This window comes from Eubalaena glacialis, chromosome 4, assembly GCF_028564815.1.
Source record: "Eubalaena glacialis isolate mEubGla1 chromosome 4, mEubGla1.1.hap2.+ XY, whole genome shotgun sequence".
Classification (NCBI taxonomy): Eukaryota; Metazoa; Chordata; class Mammalia; order Artiodactyla; family Balaenidae; genus Eubalaena; species Eubalaena glacialis.
This window is the reverse complement of record NC_083719.1, coordinates 123,209,247-123,227,078: the sequence shown is the minus strand read 5'-3', so window position 1 is coordinate 123,227,078 and position 17,832 is coordinate 123,209,247. Positions and strand designations below refer to the sequence as shown.

General features: G+C 42.1%; 1 protein-coding gene across 3 annotated transcripts in view; it reads left to right on the top strand.

Annotated features, from left to right (window-relative positions):
• The first annotated feature begins 556 nt into the window (after positions 1-556).
• The window catches only part of PRELID2 (PRELI domain containing 2), a 75,833-nt gene continuing 58,557 nt past the window's right edge, over positions 557-17,832 (top strand). For 2 of the 3 annotated variants that reach the window (XM_061188289.1, XM_061188288.1), the window contains exons 1-2: positions 557-894; positions 14,102-14,159. In XM_061188289.1, coding sequence (XP_061044272.1) covers positions 820-894; positions 14,102-14,159 — 133 coding nt within the window. In that variant the 5' untranslated portion in view covers positions 557-819. Of the gene's footprint in view, positions 895-2,300; positions 2,325-6,088; positions 6,173-14,101; positions 14,160-17,832 lie in introns of those variants that run through there. The other variant, XM_061188290.1, reaches the window with a different exon arrangement.

Here is a 17,832-nt window from a genome sequence, read left to right as displayed (position 1 = left end):
ATAGTAGGTGCTCAGGAAGTAACATGTTGGATAAGTTATTGGATTAATGGATTCACTTGCCTGCTCTTGTAAAATCTGTACAGTCGAGTGAAGAACACTCAAAATTCTTGTTGTATCCCTTGTTTCCTTGCTCCATGGTGTTTAACCTTCATGAGCGTAGGATTTCCTTACGGAGTCAGATGCAGATACGGGCAATTTTTAAGTACTTGAGACGCAACCTAAAGCCTCAGAGGCAGCTGCCCGGGTCGTGTGGGTAATGCAGTTGTTGGCCTTTGTCACACCGGACTCGGCAACACGAGGAGGGTTATATTACAATCCCTAAACTTGGAGGGAGGGTAGTTTATGTATTTATTATTACTTTTTTTTTTAGCGCTGCCAGTAGCGGCTTAAGGCTCCAGGAGAGGTGATGACAAAAGCCCCAGTTGCAAGGTCCAAGCCTCCAAGGCACTGTGCGGCGGCTCCCGGGCGGATACTTGGGTCCATAGGCGTGGTCGGGGGCGTGGCGTGGCCAGGGAGAGGCGTGACCGGCGCGGGGAGGGGCGGGGCCGGGGCCGGGCCGCTCCAGGCGCCTCCCTTCGACACCGCCAGGGGCCCCGGCACCTCCCGCGCCCGCCGCCCGACGGGACGCTGGCGGAAGGGGGCGGGGGCATGACCGACTGTCTGGTTCTCCGAGTGGACAATAAAGTTTCGAAAGTTTGAAAAAGGAGGAGAAAATAAACCCCCACGCCCCTTCGGCTACCCTGGCGTGGACGCCTGCGGCCCGGCACATACAGAGCTCCAGCAGCAGTGTGCTCGCGGAGGCGTGGTCGGCGCGCCGGAATGGGGGTCACCGTGGACGTGCACGAGGTGTTCAAGTACCCCTTCGAGCAGGTGGTCGCCAGCTTCCTCCGAAAGGTATTCGCCCCGCTCCGTCTCGGCCGGGGCTCGCATTCTCCCGCGCTGACCCGGTGGCCCAGCAGTCTGCGCTCCGGGCAGCGGGCGCCCGCAGCTCCCCTCTCTTCCACTCTGCACCCCTCTGCCCGCTCGGAGGTCCACATCCACGGTCGGTCTCCCCTTCCAACTGCGGGTTTCGCCTCTGGGATGTGCTGGGCGAGGGCGGGGGTGGATTTCCTTGAGAGCTCCCCCACCAGGATGAGGGAAAGGTTCCGTGCGCGGCATCACGTTCACACCCTGCCCCAGCTGGAGGGAGAGTCGCGGGGAACCCAAGTTCTGGAGCCCCGGTGAGCTTGCACAGGGCTTGTCGATCTCTCTAGTACATCATTGACTCCTTCAAAGCTAGTGGAGGCTGTTGAAGCCGTCATCTACCACCTCGCCACTTTCTCTTTTATTAACAGCTTGGGACTTTGGGCAGTCTCCGTGCCTTAGTTTTGTAATATGTAAAATGGGAAAAATAATAGTACCAACTCAGGAGTTGTGAGGATTCAAGTGAAATAATTCCCGTAAAGTGCTTATCACAGTGACCGATGCTTGCTAAGTTCTTTAAAATATATTGTTGTTGTTTGTGCTACTGTAACTGTACACCCTAGCCTCAATATTCAGTGTCCCTCTTTATCTCAAGGACTGCTCCTGGGACTGTGGCTCGTAATGGTAGAATGGGAAATTTCTTTCTAATCTGGTTCTGCCTTTAGTTAGTTCACCTGATGACCTTGGTCAAGGGTCGTTTTCTCTTTAGGCTTCAGCTTCTGCATCTAAGATGTGTCCACTTAAAAAAATGCGCAACCTGAAAGTTGAGAATTATGTTCTATTGGGCAGACTTGCTGAGGACTTAAGCCTGGACACAGCCTCTGAGATAGCTCCTCGGGGCTGGTCTGAGGAGGTAAGGGAGGAGCCAGGATATATAGGAGTTCAAACAAAAAAAAGGATAGTTGACCATGCAAAGATTACTGCTAATTAAAACAGGACATCTCAAGTTAATGAAATTAGCTTTTTTCTGTGTATGGAACAATGCAAGAGTCTGGGCTCATTGAAATTCCTTTGATAAGTGCCTTACCTATCTAGGACCTGTATCCTGTCTTTCTCTGTCCTGAATCCCCTCAGGGTGCACCGCTGGGGATGGCTGCAGAGGCTGAAGGACCTATGGCCACAACATCGTTTGTTTACTGAAATGGCAGGTGACTTTCTTTGTCTACAGATGAGTGTTGTATCAGATCTTCTTTCAGCTTTCACAATCTTGAGGAAGATTTGCAAGAATTGTAATTTGCCTTGGACAGCTGCCACTGGCAGTGCTCCCGGTGTGCCACCTGGAAGCCTGGAGATGGATTTTTTTAAGTGATAAGACCTGACCTCCATTAGAGGATGCAGTTGGGGGCCCAGGTCACAAAGGAGTGAGTAGGACCCTGGTTAACATGATGGTGCCGTGGAGGCCTTTTTTGGGGGGAGAATGTCAGCGGGTTAATATTGTTAATTATCTCCTGTATGTAGTACCTGGTACCTACTAGGTGCTCAGTACAAATCTGATGAATGATGAATGAATAAATGAATGAATAAATGAATTACAGATGTGCTGTAGACTTTGCCTTAGGCCAGGCTTCTGGGCCCTAAAGAGAAAAAGCCAACACCCCATTTTTGTTTTAGGACTGGCACTTTGGAGTGTGGATTCTCCAATGCCATGGCCCCTTTGGAAAGCCTTTCTGGGTTGTCCTCATCAAGAGGCAATCTCTGCCTTGTCAGAGCTGGAGGGACACTTTGGGCCTCAGTGACCGTCTTCTACAGTGTTGGGTAGTTACTACTGCATGTGTCTTTTCCCTCATTAGACTCTAAGCTTCCTCGGGGTAGGTCTCACTCCTGAAGAAGCACGTAGCACAGTGCCAAGCTCTCATTTAGAGAGTACTTGGCATGTGTCAGGCTTCTGGGCTAAATGCTTTTCTTTCATTCAGCAGGTGTTTAGAGACATTTTGTGTACCAGGCTCTGTGCTGGGTGTAGGGCACCACAGACAGACTCTCTTCTCATGGAGCTGATGGTCTCTGGTGGGTGAGACTGACATTAATAAATGATTAACAAGTGAACACATAACTCCAGCTGATGATGTGTATTTACACAGGGAAAGTTCACAGTGTTGTGAAGTCCCGGAGGGTGGCATGAGGGAAAACTTCTTCGAGAAAGTGACATTTGTGAAGTGATGGCTGAAACATGAGATGAGTTTCCTAGGCCAGCGGGGCGGGGGAGGAAGTGCTGTCATACGTTATCATTTTTACCCCTCCCAGAAGCTTCAGGAAGTAGTTATGATTGACTTCCATTCCATGGTCTGGAGAAACTGAGGTTCAGATTCCAAGTTCCCACAGCTAGCAAGTGGGAGAGCCAGGATTTCAACACATCTGAATCCAAGCTCACACCCCCTAATCACCAGGCTGTGCTGCCTTGCACATAATAGACACTCAGATAATCACTGAGGGAATACAGTGCTGTAGGCTCTACTTTGTGTGCTCTTTATCCAATCTCAGTTTCCTTTTGCCTGCAGTCTTCTCTCAGGGTTTATTCATCTCCGACCGGTTGTGCCTGGTCTAAGGGTATAGCTTTGAAGGTGCGAGGGTGAGAAAATACATTGTTTTGGTTATCTGCTGTGTAACAGATCACCCTAGTGATTTAGTGGCCTAAACCAATGGTAAGCTTTTGATGGAAAGCTTTTAATTCTCGCATTTCTATGGGTTGACTGGGCTCAGGTGGGCAGTTTTTAGGTGCCATGTGTTATAGCTGAGGTCGCTTCTCTAGCTGGGTTCAGTTAGGATCTGGAAGAGTTCTTATACAATACTTAGCAAAGTGCCTGGCACATAGTACATAAAAACTGAGGAGGACATTTTGGAAGGTAAGGCTAGGGAAAGTGGAAGAGAACATTTGCAGAAAAGGTCTAGGGATGGGACAGTGTTATCTCTATGGACACTACACTTCCATTCTTTCTGTTCACAAAGCAGTCCTTCAGAGATCCCTGGATGGGACTATGTGACTGTCTCTAGGATGTCAATAAATTCAGTTGCTCTGAGAATTTTCACCTTACATTATTCATTCTTTTTTCTTGTCTCTCTTTTTTTTTTTTTTTTGGCCGCACGGCATGCGGGATCTTAGTTCCCTGACCAGGGATCAAACCTGTGCCCCCTGCAGTAGAAGCGAGGAGTCTTAACCACTGGACCACCAGGGAGGTCCCCACCTTACATTATTTAAAGCCATGAACTGGAAGTCAGTAGACCTGGATTCCAATCATTGTGCTTCCTTCATTAAAAACAGTTTTGAGGTGGTCTTGGGAAACAGTTTTCACCAGCCTATACTGTGCCCTTGAGCAAATTAGAAAGAGGCATCATCTAGGTGGTCTACACCCATAAGCTCACAGTAAATGGGGCTAGTGGGAGGTGTATGGGGCTACTTATGCAAGTTAGAAAAAAGTGCTCCTTCTTCTAGGTGCCCAATGGCCTGCTTGACTGGAAAACCTTGTGCAGTGAGCAACATGCACAACCTTACGAGACAACCCTACTGTCTTAATTTCTTATCTGTGAAATGATATGCTATGTACCCCACCAATCTCCCAGGATTGTTGTGAGCATCAGATGTGTAACAGTCTGACAAGCATATGTTTCTTTTAAAGCATAAGGTAGTAAGAATGATCCTTTTGGCAAAGTACACTTTTATTTTTCTTTTAGTCTTTTTGTATTTTTTTTTTTATTCAAAGGAAAGCACTTGGCAGAAGGGACAATCATAGGATCTCTGGGAAGCATTTAATCTGATTTTGCACAATGGTATGTTTGAAAGTGCTACAGCACTGAGGAAGTTCTATTTTAAATAGAGTCTACTGATCTCTGGCTTTTGGTATGTTAGGGCTTGCCTTCCAAGTTATAATATCCTGCTATTTTTAAAACCTGAGGAATGTTTGCTCTTCTTACACCTGCCTGTTGGATACCACAGGCAAAATATTAGCTACATGCTTTCAAAGCTAAGTGGCACCTTGAAAACAAACACCACAATACTCTTTGTTCGTGGAGTGCAATGTTTCTCAATGAACTCTTCATGGAGGAGTGCTGTGAGAACCAAAATGGTTTATTCATCAGATGCTAAACTGTACTTTCCATGAACTACAGTGTCAGTGCCCTTGACAGTGTGTTTTGGTTTCTTTCTTTGAATGCCTCTTAGCTTTCTAGTTCTCATCATTTATAGCTGTTTCCTTCCTTTTACTTAAAACCATCTACAAAGAGAACACACTGTTGCATAGATGGATATAGCAGCTGATAGGCTTACTCTTCTCTGGAAGCTAACATGGGTCTGTTTAATGAGCTTGCCTTGCATGAGCTGGATTCCTAGATTTTCTAAAAATTTCTTCCTAAAAGACTTCCTAAATTTTGTCTACCTGAAATTTAAAGTCATAAAAAAGGCCATGATGTGGCCTGGATTTTTCTTGTTTATTCTCAAATGAGGCCAGAGAAGCGACAGTTTTTCATACCATAGAGTTGTTCAGGTTGATTTTCTTGTTATGCTGTAGGTGAAAGAGTCACTGTGAATAGAGTGTAAGCTTCATGGGTGGAGATTTTATCATCTGTTCCTGATGTATCTCAAGTATCCAAAGAGATCCTGGAACATAGTAGGTACTCAGCAAATCCTTATTGAATGAATGAGTGAAATACTCTCTTCAGGATTTAGCCCTAAGTAATTTCAGACCGAAGCCGGTGTGGGATTCAGTAACATGTCCTTACTTTGGGTACTGTAATCAAACGGACAGATTAAAATAATTTCTTTGCTTCAACACAGTGGCCTCAGATTTTATTTATTCTAGCCAGGAGCTTGATGTTGTGAACAAAATGGTTTGAATGTTTACCCTTAAACTCAGAAAGGGGATTTATGAATGGCTATTTCCATTTAGAGTAGAAAGTTGATTGGGTAATTAATAATGTTTCCATTTCTGATCCTCTTTTTTCTCCCTTGCATATCTGACACATGTGTGGAACATCTCTCCCTACAGAGCTCCTGAAATATTTGGAGTGGACCCGTATTTCCAAAATAAGTGATTTGAAAATGATAGGCCTGGGTTAGCATAATGGTTATTTATCTTTTTGTTCACACTATAATAGTCTTTCTTCACTTTTATCTTCCTATCCTCAATTCTACTAGAAAATTAGGTGCGACGGGAAGAAGGTGCAGACAGGAAGAGCGTGGGCTCTGGCATCAGCCAGGTGTCGGGGTGCTTCTAGCTGTGTGAGTTTGGGCAAGTCAGTTCATTTTTCTATGCCTCAGTTTCCTCATCTGCATAATATTAATGATAATAATATCTTCTGGAGTTGTTGGGGGAAAGTAAGTTGGATAATGCACACAGTTGCATACAATATACATAGTTTAATGTCACCACACAGTAGGTGCTTTAGTACTTGTTTAAAACAAGTACTTTTAAAGTACTTGTTAAAAATCGTTATAGTAATACTAACAGAAATAATTTATGACATGTAATCCATGAACTTGAAAATAAAAAGCTGAGAGAAGTAGTCTGCAGAAATCTTTTTAACTAGGAGTAATTAAGGGGAGACTAAGCATGAATAAAGGTGCATATTTGAATTATGACTTATTTTTAAAATGTCATTTAAATAATATTAAAGCATACTTAGTAAGTTACCTAGTAGAGGTTGTGGCTTAATCAGTGCCTGAAAGATAGGAAAATTTTAACTGTCAAAATATAATAGTTAAACATTCATTATATGTCTCCTAATAGAAATCCACAATAGGTCTGTGTATCATTTGGCCCCTGGGAGATGAAAAGCTAAATAAAACATAGCCCTGGGGCTTCCCTGGTGGCGCAGTGGTTGAGAGTCTGCCTGCCGGTGCGGGGGACAGGGGTTCGAGCCCTGGTCTGGGAGGATCCCACATGCCGCGGAGCAACTGGGCCCGTGAGCCACAACTACTGAGCCTGCGCGTCTGGAGCCTGCGTTCCGCAACAAAAGAGGCTGCGACAGTGAGAGGCCCGCGCACTGCGATGAAGAGTGACCCCTGCTCGCCACAACTGTAGAAGGCCCTCGCACAGAAACAAAGACCCAACACAGCCAAAAATAAAAATAAATAAATAAATAAATAAAACAAAAAAACATGTTTAAAAAAAAAAAACAAAAACATAGCCCTGGCCTCAAGGAGCTCACTGTCAAAGGGGACAAAGGAAAATAAATTAATTTTTGTGATAAGTGCCTTCTCAGGGGCATATCACAGACATAAAGTGTGGGGCAAGATTCACGTTTTAATTATAAATATATAAGAGCTCTTAGAGTACTTAGAGTTTGTTGCCTTTTTTAAAAGTAAGTATTCTCTCTATTCTCTTCTCCAATGTGGCGCTTTCCCTAATGCTAGTGGGCAGGGATGTGTCAAGGAGTCCTTGTCGTATCTTCTACAAATTCTGCAATGGTAAAGCATAAGCTTGTGAGGTTTTACTAGTCTAGGAAAATAAGAAATATCTTCTAGTTATTTTTGAATAATCATTTAAATATATCTGGATTGCAAATGGACACTAATAGTATACTTAATACGACACCACAGTAAGTTACAAGATAAAGACTGAAGTCTTGAAACTAAGTTTTCAAAGATATTGAGTCATTTTTCAGTAGCAAAACCAGTAAGGTGCCAGGTGTTACACTTTACATAAAATTATTTCCTTGAATTCCTATAACAACTCTTTGAGGTAGATTTTTTTTGTTGTTTTTTTTTTGTTTTTGTTTTTCTAATTTTACAGATGAAAAGACTGTGACTGACTGAGATAATTTGCCTGAGACTCCCATAGGTGGGCTTCAACTGAGGTCTCTTTAGATTCTAAAACTCATTCTGTTTCCCAGACTGTCTTTATTTTACTTTCGTTTATTTCTTAACTTTTCATTTAGAAATAATTTGACTTACAAAAGGTTGCAAAAACAGAAAATTCGTGTCCTTGACTTCCTCAAACCACTATATAATTTTTAAAATCAGGGAATTAACACTGATACCATGTTAACTGTCCTATAAACATTATTCAAATTTTGGCACTTGTTTACTAATACGACTTTTTTTCAGTCTAGGATTCAATCCAGGATCCCACATTACATTTAGTTGTTGTATCTTAGTCTCCTCTTCAGTTCCTTAGTGCTTTCTGGACCATGGTGCTTTCCAAGAGTACTGATTAGTTATTTTGTAGACTTTGTAACTTTAAATGCATTGGGTTTGTGTATGCATTTTTAAAAAAAAATAGATCTTTATTGGAATATAATTGTTTCACAATACTGTGTTTCTGTTGTACACCAAAGTGAATCAGCCACATGCATACATATGTCCCCATATGCCCTCCCTCTTGAGCCTCCCTCCCACCCTCCCTATCCCGCCCCTCTAGGTCATTGCAAAGCACCGAGCTGATCTCCCTGAGCTATGCTGCTGCTTTCCACTAGCTATCTATTTTACATTCAGGAGTGTATATATGTCCACGCTACTCTCACTTTACCCCAGCTTCCCCCTCCCTGCCCCCGTGTCCTCAAGTCCGTTCTCTATGTCTACGTCTTTATTCCTGCCCTGCAACTATGCTCATCAGTATCATTTTTTTTTTTTTAAGATTCCATATATATGTGTTAGAATACAGTATTTGTTTTTCTCTTTCTGACTTACTTCACTCTGTATGACAGACTCTAGGTCCATCCATCTCACTACAAATAACTCAGTTTCCTTTCTTTTTATGACTGAGTAATATTCCATTGTATATATGTGCCACATCTTCTTTATCCATTCATCTGTCGATGGACACTTAGGTTGCTTCCATGTCCTGGCTATTGTAAATAGTGCTGCATTTAATGTTTAGGGAAGAGGATTTTCCTTGGTGTCACAATTGTATGAATGATTCTTTTTAAAAAACTTCATTATGTCATTGCCAATTATTGGGACATTTTGGTATGAATGAGTGTGAAGTGACGTTGGTTGGCCTTTGTTTAGAATCATTACTTGTCCCACCAGAAGGGTCTTTGAGGATCATCTGGCGGTCCACCACCCGGACTTCACAGATGGCAGCATCACAGTCTGCACATCTTGCCTCCTTGTCCTTTGTTTCTTCTACTTCATCCTCCTATTGCGAAGGCCAACGAACAGCCATTCAAAATGTCTGTTAACTTAAATGTGTTTAGTCTTTGGTCATTGACATTTTGACTAATCATTTGGTCTTGGTATAAAGTCAACTTTGCTTTTCTTCTAAGATAGACAATAGTATGTAGCTCATAAAGAGAATTTGGCACAGCTCACAGTGATTTCTTTGTGTAGTTAAACGCCATAGCTCTTTTCAGCAGCTCCATCCCTTTGCACGTACACGTTTGGCAACAGCCTGGGTAGCAGAGATTCCCTTAATGCTTATAAAACTGATATGTTAATGTACCAGACTTACTTTAGGTCTCCTTGGCCTTCTTTGAAGGACTATTACAGATATATCAGCTTAACTGCTTCCTTGTGTTCTCTTGGCTAATGCCAGTTGGAAGTTGGTAAACAGTGGCTTCTTTGGAGGTCATTGACTTTTTTGGTGGGAGTATTATCAAAGGCAGACATCGACTTCTGAGCTTTTTGGAAAGTTGTTTCTTTCTTTTTTTTTTTAAAATTAATTATTTATTTATTTGGCTGCACCAGGTCTTAGTTGCGGCATGCATGCGGGATCTAGTTCCCTGACCAGGGATCGAACCCTGGCCCCCTGCATTGGGAGTTTGGAGTCTTAACCACTGGACCACCGAAGTCCTGGAAAGTTGATACGTTAATAACTCCTTACTCTCTTAAGAGTCGGCTTTATGAAAGCTTATTATATTTTCCCCCTGTAAATAAGAAACGTAAATATACCCTATCTTCATGGATCTACTCCCAGAAATATACTGAATGTTATTCCTGTAGTTAGATGGACTCTATTTCTTGACCTCTCACTCTTCATAGCTATGTATTTGTTTTAATGTGTATTTTGTTTTTTACCCATTATTTTGAAATTTTTGGCCTCTTGCCTTTTAATATGTAAAACAAATGAAAGCAAGGTATATGACAGTGTAGGAGAGTCTATGTTTTACCCTTGTTAAGCTGTTACATACATATAATATAAGCAGTGATATTTGCAACACATTTATATCTTGAGGAAAGGGAAGGGGTTAGTTTATATGTTCTGTGAAGAATGTAAAAATTATAAGTAAATTCAGAATGAACTCAAATATACCTTGAAAAATTCCTTGTGTCACCCAGAAAGTATGGCAAATGTACAGAGCCCTGTGCAGTAATTATTAGCCATTGCAGTTTATGGTCCACTGAGTGAGGTCCAAGGATGGCAAGGGTTTTTGGTAGATATTTGGGTCATCAGTCCACTTTGCTTCCATGAAAGTCACTAGTGTGGAGCGGGGACCGGAAGATCCCAGGGTTGCCCTGCTCGTGTGCAGGTCTTATGCCATTATGTTTTTAACATGGAGACTCCTTATCTTAACGCTTGTTAAGAGATTTACTCATTTTGAGGAGGACAAAATGAGATAATACATATGGTGACCTCTAATACAGGACTCTGCACGGGCAAAGTAGATGTGCAATTAAGTCTTTGATGGGCTTGATCCTGATCTAGCTTAACCCTTTCCACTGTCACACTGTGTTTGTACAGGTGTCCAGAAAAACCTGGTCACCTGCTTCCTGTCTTCCCAATTGGCATTCCTGGCGGTGATCCTCTCTGAGCAGCCTTCCCTCTCTCGACCCCTTATTAACTGACTTCAGATACATTTTTGTGAATTAAATCATGAATATTCAAGTTACCACAAGATGGTGTCAGAAAATTTTGAGTAATGCCAGGTAGGGGGCGCCTCAGTACAATAAATCTTTAATTTAAAAAAAGTTAAAATATATGCCTTTCATGTCATGGTATTTAGCTATTGTAAATAAACCTCTGATTTCTTTTTCCATTCTCGTATGGAAGGAAACTTGAGGCTCACGTCTATTCAACTCCAAAAGTAGTTGCATAGGAAAATGCCTTGAATCTTGCAAATGAGTTTACTAGATTGAATAGTTTAGGATTTCTTGTGTTTGGCTGAGACAACTTGCATTTTACTTTGTAATTTGCAAGAATTGTCTAATGAGTGACCCTTAAGTATTTTACAATGGTTCCTCTTCATGATTTCCCAAGCCCCTTTTATCCCTTAGTCTGATTTATTTTCTCCTTATATATTTTATTTTTTGTTTTTCTGACTAACATGTAAACTCTCTAAGAGGCTACAATTTCGTTTGTTTCATTACTCTATCCCTAGTGCCTGGAACAGTGCCTAGGTAGTCAGAAAACTGTTAAGTGAAGAATAGTTTCACTTTTATTTAAATCGATACCCTTCACCCTAATAAGCAGATATTAAAGTTATATAAAAGCATGACTAAAGCATTTGAGTTTATAATCTTTAGGAATTTCACTGATAACTTTGTGAAGTAATCAGAACTTGGGAAATTTTTATCATTAGCATTCTCTAGTGATTATGTTTCCAACCTCTTTCATAATTTAGTTCAGTCATCTTCCTACAACTTACAGTATATTTATAATATTCAGTCAGTCAGGATGTATTGATGAATATAATAAAATGAGTAAACTAGAACTGTAGTAGAGGCAATATTCTCATACTCTCGTTTTACCTTAGTATAAAAGTTCTGATTTCTATACACACACACACACAATAAAAAGTAAGGGCATCTGTGTGAGTCTCAGATATCTCCCTCACTTCAAGGGTGTTGTGTAAGTGAAGCCCCCTTGCTGAGGGACAGAATAGCTAAACCTGACCCCCTGTGATGGACATTATCTTCACAAAAATACTGAAGGTTAAACTTCAAGAAAACAAGCATTGTAATTTTGAGCATTTTTTTCTGGAGCAAACATGAATGAATGAATAAATATATACTTAAACAACCATGTTGGGAAATTCCTTGGCAGTCCAGTGGTTAGGACTTGGTGCTTTCACTGCCGGGGCCTGGGTTTGATCCCTGGTCGGGGAACTAAGATCCTAAAAGCTGAGTGTGTGGCCACAAACAAACAAACAAACAAAAAGGCAAGTTGTTGATTTGTTATCAAGATTGCCGTTGCCCGGATGAGAGTGTGACTGGCAGAGTTTACGGCGTGGGGTGTGATGTGGTGTTGAGGGTGCCAAGGACTGAGCCCACTGCCTCGCTTCATAGATTGTTTCCCCTGGTCCTCGAAGGGGCTAAGGTTTAGTTTCCACATTGATCCCGGAGGTCAGCAAGGTTTATCTTCCAGATTGTTCATTCATTCTGAAAATATTCATTGAGTGCCTGCTACGTGCCAGACACCGTGCTGGCTGGTGGAGATACAAAATTCCTGCTCTTGCAGAGTCTGTGTTCTTATCCCAGGTCTTTTGGGGCCACAGATATCTTTAACAATGTGTGAAAGTGATGGATCCTTTTCCCTGAAAAATCAGTCACTCGGTCAACCTCTTATACAAACTGATGCATGCAGACACAGAGCTGCCGTGGGGGTGGGGAAGAGCCCTGCTCACTGAGTTTTGTATACCATTTCCTGGGTTCAGAAGGCTTAAAGCTCAAGCTTACCAAGTGGAGGGCCCTGTCCCCTGCCCCCCCCCCCCCACCAGCCTGTTCGCTGCTCTCATCTCCCCCTCAGCACCTTATGGTGTTTTGGATAAGACTTCCCTGTAATTTTCCTTTCATATTAGATTGCATGATGAAGCAGTAAACCTCTGGGAATAGAGCTCGACAGGCCCTGAGCAGGCCTGGTCAGCAGCCTGCTTATCCTCTGGCTTTGAGGACTTCTACTGTATGAGTCTCTTTTTGCATCTGAGCAGTGGAGAGGGTGGGGTTTGAGTGACTGAGGTGTTTGAGGGTAGGTTAGGTGGGCAGACCTTGAAGGCAAAAGAAAGTATCTGTGGCTAAATTACAGTCTTGATGCTCATTAGCTGGGTGATTTTGAGCAAATGACTTAGTTTATCCAAGCTTAATTTCTCACACGTGAAAGGGAAAAAAAAACCCCAGAATGTAACTCATGGAATAGTTTTGAGAATTAAACTGAAATAATATATTAAACTGCCTAGGACAAAAATGGTAGCTGTTATCTGCTTTTTCTTTTTCATAAATTTATTTTTGGCTGTGTTGGGTCTTCATCGCTGCACGTGGGCTTTCTAGTTGTGTCGAGCAGGGGCTACTCTTCGTTACGGTGCACGCGTGGGCTTCTCATTGTGGTGGCTTCTCTTGTTGCGGAGCACGGGCTCTAGGCACGCGGGCTCAGTAGTTGTGGCGCACGGGCTTAGTTGCTCCGCGGCATGTGGGATCTTCCCGGACCCGGGCTCAAACCCATGTCCCCTGCATTGGCAGGCGGATTCTTAACCACTGCGCCACCAGGGAAACCCTATCAGCTTTTTATTAACATGAAATTGTGTTTCAGGGGAATTTAATCAATAAATAAACTTTTTTTTTTGCATTTTTTTCTTTATTGAAATATAGTTGATTTACAGTGCTGTGCCAGTTTCTTCTGTACAGCAAAGTGACTCAGCCATACACTTATATACATAAATAAACTGTTGAGCACCTGGCATAGACTCCCTCTGTGATTATACTCCTGTGATGCTGACCCAGCCACCAGGCAATAGTAAAGGACAATAGTGAAGGAATTCACTATGTATTGAAACTAGGCCTGATTTAATTTTGTGGCTCTACCACTAACTAGCTGGGTGACCCTAAGCTTTCTGATTTTATTTAGTTTCCATTTAGTTTCTGAAAGATGGGATAATGATATCCCATGACCCAGTCACAACAGAGAGGCTGATTTTAAAAAAGATCATGCAAGTAAAGCATTCAACACAGTGCCTCGTACAAAGAACACGCTTGATTTATGTAAGGCTGGTTCAATATTAATAGTATTATTTATTAATTAGCTTGACCTAACCTCCCCCTCTCCATCCAGAGCTAGGTTGACTCCAAAGAAGGTTTCTCCTGATTTCATACAGGTCCAGTTGATGACAACATCTCACTTACCTATTCCGAACTAGTAAAATTAAGACTCTTGATTGAAAACTGGCCTTAGAGATTGCTTGGATAATATTTACTGTTTCTGCAAATAACTGGTTGCTATGAAGTAATTCACTTTGTAAAAAAAGGAATGGTAATTTTTCTTTATGTGTTTTCATTTAGTATCCAAACCCCATGGATAAAAATGTCATCTCTGTAAAAATTGTGGAGGAAAAAAAAGGTAAGTGCTAGTGATCTTTGTAAAGATGTGTGTCTTCGTGTGTGTGTGTGGCCTGTTATATTTTAAACAGATATATTAACAGGTATAGTTCTGTATTCGAGGCGACTGATAGAAAAGAGCACCCGGCATTTCCCACAGTAGAAGGCTTGCCTTATGCTCTTGTCACTTTCTCCATTAAGAATTGATGACAACTGTGACAGTTTACATTTTTGAACACTTAATGTGTGCCAGGCACTCTTACTTTTATTAACTTAATCCTCAGAACAATGAGGTCACATGGCTATGCCTCTTGATATATTCATGTATCATTTTTTTTTTTTTTTTAACATCTTTATTGGAGTATAATTGCTTTACAATGTTGTGTTAGTTTCTGCTGTATAACAAAGTGAATCAGTTATACGTATACTTATATCCCCATAACCCCTCCCTCTTGCGTCTCCCTCCCACCCTCCCTATCCCATGCCTCTAGGTGGTCACAAAGCACCGAACTGATCTCCCTGTGCTATGCAGCTGTTTCCCACTAGCTATCTATTTTACATTTGGTAGTGTATATATGTCAGTTTTTTGGAATACAGTCACACCCTTTCATTTACGTATCACCCTTGGCTGCTTTTCATGATAAAATGGCAGAGTTGAGTAGTTGCAACAGAGAACATAAGACTGGAAAAATCTAAAATATTTATTATCGCTTTAGAGAAAAATATTTACTTAACTTTGACTTAGAGTAATTCCATGTTGGGGAGGAATTTCCCCACCAGGTTCAGTTATTTTCTGAGAAGAGCCCTAGGAAAATGTGGTCTTGGTGCAAATGCTGCCCCTGGGTGGACTCAAGAATGTGACAGTTGGAGGTTTTTAATGAGCTATGTTCCTCACAGAAAGTTCTCTTTTTTTTTTTTTTTTTTTTTTTAAACATCTTTATTGAAGTATAATTGCTTTACAATGGTGTGCTAGCTTCTGCTTTACAACAAAGTGAATCAGTTACACATATACATATGTTGCCATATCTCTTCCCTCTTGCATCTCCCTCCCTCCCACCCTCCCTATCCCACCCCTCTAGGTGGTCACAAAGCACCGAGCTGATCTCCCTGTGCTATGCGGCTGCTTCCCACTAGTTATCTATTTTACATTTGGTAGTGTATATATGTCCATGACATTCTCTCACCCTGTCACATCTCACCCCTCCCCCTCCCCATATCCTCAAGTCCATTCTCTAGTAGGTCTGTGTCTTTATTCCCGTCTTGCCACTAGGTTCTTCATGACCTCTTTTTTTTTTTTTTCCCTTAGATTCCATATATATGTGTTAGCATACTGTATTTGTTTTTCTCTTTCTGACTTACTTCACTCTGTATGACAGACTCTAACTCCATCCACCTCATTACAAACACCTCCATTTCATTTCTTTTTATGGCTGAGTAATATTCCATTGTATATATGTGCCACATCTTCTTTATCCATTCATCCGATGATGGACACCTAGGTTGCTTCCATGTCCTGGCTATTGTAAACAGAGCTGCAATGAATATTTTGGTACATGACTCTTTCTGAATTATGGATTTCTCAGGGTATATGCCCAGTAGTGGGATTGCTGGGTCATATGGCCAGGCTCCTGTAATCTGGGGACAACTTCCCCGGGAGAGCGCATGGCGCGCCTCGGGCTGCTGCAACGTCACGCCGGCTTCTGCCGCCGCAGGCTCGCCCCGCCTCCTCCGTACCGCTCCCTCCCCCCGGCCTGAGTGAGCCAGAGCCCCCGAATCAGCTGCTCCTTTAACCCCGTTCTGTCTGGGCGGGGAACAGACGCCCTCAGGGGACCTACATGCAGAGGCGGGTCCAAATCCAAAGCTGAACCCCGGGAGCTGTACGAACAAAGAAGAGAAAGGGAAATCTCTCCCAGCAGCCTCAGAAGCAGCGGATTAAAGCTCCACAAACAACTTGATGTGCCTGCATCTGTTGAATACCTGAATAGACAACGAATCATCCCAAATTTAGGAGATGGACTTTGGGAGCAGGATATATTAACTTTTCCCATGTATCATTTTATAGATGGCAAAATAGATATGACTAATAGCATGTATATGAGATGTGACTGTAAAATGATTGGATTATGGAATCAAAACTGCTTAACAATACGGTTCAGTATTGACTAGAGTAGGGCTTGACAAATTATGCTTGTGTTGCCTGTTGTAAATAAAGTTTTATTGGCACACAGCTATGCCCATTTGTTTATGTATTATCTGTGCCTACTTCCTTATCACAACAATAGAGTTGTGGTAACAGAGGCTGTATGGCCCACAAAACCTAAAATATTAATATTTACCATCTGGCGCTTTACAGAAGATGTTTACTGATCCTTGGACTGGAGTGTAGGAGTCTTTCCTGTTCTCTGTCATTCACATACATCTCCTCTGGTAGAAGCGTTTTCACTGTCAGTGTTTGAACTCGAGAGCTGGCAATGAAGGAAGCTATAATGATGCACATCATCAATGTGTAAACCTTTGGAGACACCCAGGCTCGGTCTACCATGCTCTTGAACCTTCTGAGAAAATGTATGAGACGTTCATTTCGTGACTCTGAGGCCTTCTCTCTGCTTGGTGAAGAGAGAACTGTCTTTGCGAGGGCATTTCCTGCACTTCCATAACTCTGTAAATATGATTAAAAGCCATTTTCTCAGGTACCTGCACTCGTAGGAGAAAGGTTTTATATGGCATTAGAAAAGTCTGTTTTCAGGTCCTGATTTTGTTACTATCTACATGACCTAACTTCTTGGAGGCTCTATTTCTTCATCTGTTAAATGGGAAAATAATAACAACCTGCCTTTAGGTTGTTGAGAAGATCAAATGATAGAACAATGTGCATATTCCTAAGTGGTTAATTATAATTTCTACCACTGACAGGGGCATCTTTGCCTCCGGGAGTGGCTCATCCATTTTCACTATGTGTGCTGCAGACATTGGATGAGATGGCCAAAGGCATGCCAGTGGGCAGAGGAGATGAACCAATTTCTCACCCTACCAACAACTTCTGGGCACTCAGGGTGTTTGCACCAAGGTTCAGGGCTGTTATAGCCAGAGCTTTGAGAAACTGTAGGAACATGGCTGAGTCACAGTAATTCACAGAGCAAAAGACAACACTTCAGAGTTTATATTTTTCTCTGATTTGGTTTCCTTTTTTTCTCAACTCACATTTATTGTGTGTTTTTTTTTTATGTCCCTAGTGCTATTCTGTAAACTTCGTTCCAAAACAGAATAGTTCCAGCCAAGGGGGGGGGGGTCTGCTCCCCTACGAGACAAGAGTATGCCCAATATAATTAATAATAGGTTTAAATTTGCAGCCAGAAACCTGTGCTTGAAAACACGTTTGGTACAGAAGGTGGCAGAATCAGATTCTCCATCGTTTTGTTAAAACATTCTCTTCGTTGGAGCTGAGCAGGAGGCTCATTGGCCATGGCCATTGGAGCGTTGACATTGATAGTCCAGAGCAGTGAACGATTTACGATTCTTTTGTCCTTGAATTTAGAATGTGCAGTGTGAGTGGCTAGCTATTTTATCCTTATTCCTTGCTCACAGATATTTGGAGGGATTTGGCCCAGAAAAGTGGTCAGGGATGCTGGGTTTTGAGTTAAATATTTTCTTTGGGAATTCTACATATAGAAAATTGAGATTGACATTAAAAGTTT